The following is a 5289-nucleotide window of genomic DNA, read 5'->3' on the forward strand; positions in this document are numbered from 1 at the left end:
GACCCTTCTTCTGAAGAAGGGTCCAGACCCGAAACGTCAGCTTTCCTGCTCCTCTGATGCTGCTTGGCCTGCTGTGTTCATTCAGCTCTACACCTTGTTATCTTGTATTGAACTGTTCTGTCAGGTCTCTGGACTCGAAACTTCAACTCTGTTTTTCTCTCTATAGCTGCTGCCAGACCTGCTGAATTTCTCTCGCACGTTCTGTTCTTGTTTCAAATAACTGCTTCACAATGGAGATATTCTCTCATCAACATTTCTCTATCTTAAATTACAGAGTTAATGACACCCAGCCAGGCCACCACTGTTCAGGGGCTGGGGTAGGGGAATTCCTCCACAGATTAGCCCACTTACATTGCTTACGTTACATTACATCACCTCAGCCTGTTGCTGGGTGCCAGACTTCAAGTACTTAACCATGAAAATCCCATCAGTCCTCCTTTACTTGGCCTTAGCAAGGTTTTTAAGAGTTTAACTGCAACAAGGAGACCAAAATTTCAGCCTTCCATGTTCTGTTTCATAACTAAGTGTAATTCAACTATTTTGTGTTCCCTCCTTCCAGCTAGAGTCGAGACAACATGTAACACATTGGCGCTTCAACACTTCGGTAGTTTCCCACTTTTGCTCAGTGAGATTCAGGTATGTAACGCTAACCTGGGCCCGTTTTAAAGCTGGGATAACTGTTTACCTGTATTAACTCAGCCAATTCATTGCTTGATATGTCCAAGATTTGGGTTTTAGATGTTTGGAAAGTTTGTTTAGGCAATCAAGATTTCTGCTGGTCCTTGGTCAGTAAAATTTGAAGAATGCTTGGGTCATGGTCAGCTGGTTCTGAAGTTCATGGCTCACAATTATTACCTGGGTTAGCTAGTTAGCTGGACTCATGGGATGTTTGGCTGGATTATTAAGAGAGTGGTCAAGCACTAACTTGCCTCCTAGTTAATTCATTCTCCCTTCCACCATACAACTCTTTCCAACGTGTCGAATTCAGAAAAAGTGCAATTGGAAGTAAATGAGGAGGAAGTTCATGCAGGGTGTATGAAGATTGATTGTTCTGCTACCAGAAGTTTTCTGTTTTTTGGCATGAGTTCAAACCTAGCCATCTCCTAGATTTGTAATTGAAAATGGTAACAGTAGATCCGGTGCACTTTTATACACATCAAAACATGCTCCCCCTTTTGGTGGATGGATGAACATAACTCTTTCCAAGGACAAGCCTTGATGTTATAGTGTTGATACAATCTCAGCCATTTAATGTTTTAACAAAGATCTATTGCTCGGGTAAAAACATGCATAAAAACCAGTCAGATCAGCAAACCAACCAACAACTCCAATTTCAGCCATGTTTCCAGGGCACAGCATGGACAGTTCAGTGAGGCATTGAGCTACTTCGGCAAAACTTCCCAAATTTGTAGCATGGTAAAGCCTAGCTTAGCACAGTCACATTCCCAACACAATAAACAATTAAGAATTCAGGTCCATTATCACCAAGCATCAACTGCTTTGCCCTTTCCCGTCCGATTAGATGACTGAGATTAGCCAAATTGAAATCGCAAAATAGCTATTGGCTACTGGTAGATGTTGGGTGCTATTGAGTTGTTGCTTGCCCTGTTTGCATTTTTCAACCACGTAGGTTTCATGTTTATTTTCTTTCACAGATTAAAATTGCTGAAGTCTGCCACAAAATGGAAAGGAAAGCAGAGGAAATGCTCAAGACCAACTTTAAGTTGGAGGCAATGGTTTATGCCCCAGATGAAATGTACAGCTACAAACTAATGGAATTCCAATCTCGAGGCCAGCAAAAGGGGAGTAACTCAATGATAAATTCAAACCTTGATCCCCAGGCAATGGTTATTCATTTACATGCCTATTATCAGGTGAGATGGTACTCAAAACATTATATGCATTGACTCGGTTCTGAAAGAATTGTCAAGGATTTGAAATTATAAATTAAAGGTTTAGGGTGGGCAGACCATTTCAAATACCTCAGGTTACCCTGCCCCCCCCAACCAAGCCTCTGCTCTATATGTGGGACCCTGACCATGGTGTTGTTGGACTATGAGGCCTATGGTTACTGGATCCAATTCCACATTTGTCCCCATATACAGCACATTGAAAGGGAAAGACTTGCATTTCGATGGCACTTGCCATCACCTGTCTGAGAATGCTTTACAGCCAATGAAGTACAGCAACGACAGCACTTCAGATGGTAACACATGGAAACAAGTCTGACCAATTGTGCACCCAGCAAGGTCCCCACACACAGCTAGAAAAATATCAAACACAAGAAGTAGGAGAAAGATTGACCAGACGATTTGTTGAGCCTGCTCTGCCATTCAGTACAATAATGGTTGAATCCTAAAGTTGATCTTCAAGGCCACTTCGTTGCCCTCCCCACATATCCCTTGCTTCCCTGAGAGATGAAAAATCTGTTGATCGCAGCCTTAAAGGTCTTCAACAATGGAGCATCCTCGATTCTCTCAGCCAGACAATTCCAAAGGATCACAACCATTTAAGTGAATTGATCATTCCTCATCTCATCTGAAGTGATTAGTCTCTTGCCCTGAGACTGTTACCCCATCTTTTAAATTCCCTGCCCAGTAGAAACAATCTTTCAACATATGTCCTATCAGGACCCTTCAGAATCTTGCATCTTTCAATGAGATCATTTCTCAGTTCCTCTAGAAATCGCATTGAGGTAGTCTGAAAACTTTAATTCAGTTTGCTTTTAAATCAACTAACTAAGAGCGTATAAAAATGGCTGTAATTCCAGTAAACTTAAAAAAAAACACTCCCTTACCTGCTTATTTTAGGCAAGGGGACCTGTAATCCTAATGAGATATAACCATTATCTGACCGCAGCCCACATCAATGTAGATGACACTTCCCCATGAAGTGGCTTCATTAGCCGTTTTTGTGTTACCTGTTCACATGGGCTACAACAGTTTCAAAAAGGCAGCTTCTACACTCCAAAAGATAGAGGCCCATTTACTCAACCTCTCATGACAGGAAACTGCCTGATACAATATAGTTGTAGTGAGGTCAGATACCAACTGCCCGATATGATGGAGATAAGCAAAAAACAGCAGCCCTGGGCAACATGGTGGTTGAGTGGTTAGCACTGCTGCTTCATAGTGCCTGGGACCTGCGTTTGATTCCATCCTCAGGTGACTGTGTGGAGTTTACCTGTTCACCCCATGTCTGTGCAGGTCCCCTCCTTGTGCTCAGGTTTCCTCCCACGGTCCAAAGATGTGCCGGTTAGGTGGATTGGCCATGCTAAATTGCCCCATAGTGTGCAGGCTCAATGGATTAGCTATGGTAAATGCAAGGTTATTGGGATAGCGTGGGTCTGGGTGGGTTGCTCTTTGGAGAGTTGGTGCAGACTCAATGGGCTGAATGGCCTCTATCTGCACCGTAGGGGTTCTACAAACTGTCCTGACAGTCCTACATCTGTCTTAAAGCTGCAGCGATACTTGACCACAATTATAGCATAACATATTTTATCATTTAATTCTCCTTGCACAGAGATTTACACATTCAGAAACATAATTTCTTGGGAGGTGATGGCCTAGTGGTATTATCACTGGACTGTTAATCCAGAGACCCAGATAACTTTCTGGGGACTCGGGTTCGAATCCCACCATGGCAGATGCTGGAATTTGAATTCAATAAAATATCTGGAATTAAGAGTCAAATGATGACCATGAATCAATTGTTGGGAAAAATCCATCTGGTTCACCAATGTTGTTTAGGGAAGGAAACTGCCATCCTTACCTGGTCTGGCCTACATGTTACTCCAGACCCATAGCAATGCAGTTGACTCTGAACTGCCCTCTGGGCAACTAGGGATGGTCAATAAATGCCTCATCCCCTTAATGAATAAAAAGAAAGTGCCAAAACAAAAGCCAAGTGACAAAACGATTTCACTGATGTTTTGATAATTAACAAACATTTAACTGCCTGCAGCTCAACTAGGGAATATTTGGTAATATATAATCACTATCAAGTTTCCACATTTCAAATTATCCTCACTTAAAAGACTGAGTGCTAATCTTTAAACTGCATGAGGTATTATTTGAACACTGTCCTTCCATTAAATCCTCAGATTGCTATAGATCGATTGGTCCAAATGGTTCCCATGGTGCTGAGGTATTACCTTCTCCAAGAACTGTCTGCCCAGATAAAGGTAGAGTTGACTCAGTTGTTGTTCCACTGTAAGGATGTGGATGCTCTCCTTCAGGAGAACGATGAAACAGGTGAAAAACGAAGAGATTTGAAGGACAAACTGGATCGGTTGACCCAAGCACGGAATCTTCTGATGAACTATTAATTTTCTCACACTGAACATGGAGAGTGTGAGTGGGACAGTGGAGGGTGAAAATGATATAGGAATGCAGATTAAGTGCCTACACAAATGAGATCTGGTAAGTGGGGTAGATGAGGGGAGATAGGGCTATCTTACTTTCCGAGTCTCAGCTGTTCTGGACGGGAAGCTCTTTTCTCTGTCTCATTGATTGGCTGATAGAGTATTAACCCACCAAAAAGAAAGCAAAAGGAAAATATGATCTTGGTGGTTACCAAGAGTCATATTGACAGTGCCTTGGGTATGACCCATGCACTAGAACGCTCCCATGCCTCCCTCACCACAGAAAATGTTGTGGTACTGGAGGAATACCTGTGAGGGAAAACTGAAGAGAAATACATTGGAGAAAGAGTGGGATCACATGACAAGATAGCATGTTTTATAAAAACTTATATAGAGAGTCATAGAGTCATACAGCATGGAAACAGACCTTCGGTCCAACAAGTACACACCAACCATGTTCCTAAACTAAACTAATCCCATCTGTCTTTGTGTTGCCCATATCCCTCCATCTCTTTCCTATTCATGAAATTATCCAAATGTCTTCTAAACATTGTAACTGTACCTGCATCCATCACTTTCTCTGGCAGTTCATTCCACACACGAACCATTCTCTGTGTAAAAACAGTGCACCTTATGTCCTTTTTAAATCTTTCTCCTCGCCCCTTAAAAATATGCCCCTAGTTTTGAACTCTCCCAGCCTAGGGAAAAGACTCTTGCTATTCACATTATCTGTGACTCTCATCATTTTATAAACCTCAATAAGGTCACCCCTCAACCTCCTACACTACAGTGAAAAAATGTCCCAGTCTTTCCAGTCTATTTTTATATCTCAAACTGTCCGTTCCCAGCATCAGAGATAAGAAAGTGTAGAGCTGGATGAACACAGCAGGCCAAGCAGCATCAGAGGAGCAGGGAGGCTGACGTTT

At 42.3% G+C, this 5289-nt stretch overlaps 1 protein-coding gene across 1 annotated transcript in view; it reads left to right on the forward strand.

Annotated features, from left to right (window-relative positions):
• LOC109930917 (interferon-induced GTP-binding protein Mx3-like) overlaps nucleotides 1-4854 on the forward strand; it is a gene marked incomplete at its 5' end in the record, with an annotated part of 9146 nt that extends 4292 nt beyond the window's left edge. The window contains 3 exons of the mRNA XM_048594129.1: nucleotides 560-636; nucleotides 1656-1874; nucleotides 4103-4854. Of these exons, the coding sequence (XP_048450086.1) occupies nucleotides 560-636; nucleotides 1656-1874; nucleotides 4103-4327 (521 nt within the window). The remainder of the gene's footprint in view (nucleotides 1-559; nucleotides 637-1655; nucleotides 1875-4102) is intronic.
• Between the last annotated feature and the right edge of the window lie 435 nt (nucleotides 4855-5289).

Source organism: Rhincodon typus, unplaced genomic scaffold, assembly GCF_021869965.1.
Source record: "Rhincodon typus isolate 14 unplaced genomic scaffold, sRhiTyp1.1 hic_rhity00006200, whole genome shotgun sequence".
Classification (NCBI taxonomy): domain Eukaryota; kingdom Metazoa; phylum Chordata; class Chondrichthyes; order Orectolobiformes; family Rhincodontidae; genus Rhincodon; species Rhincodon typus.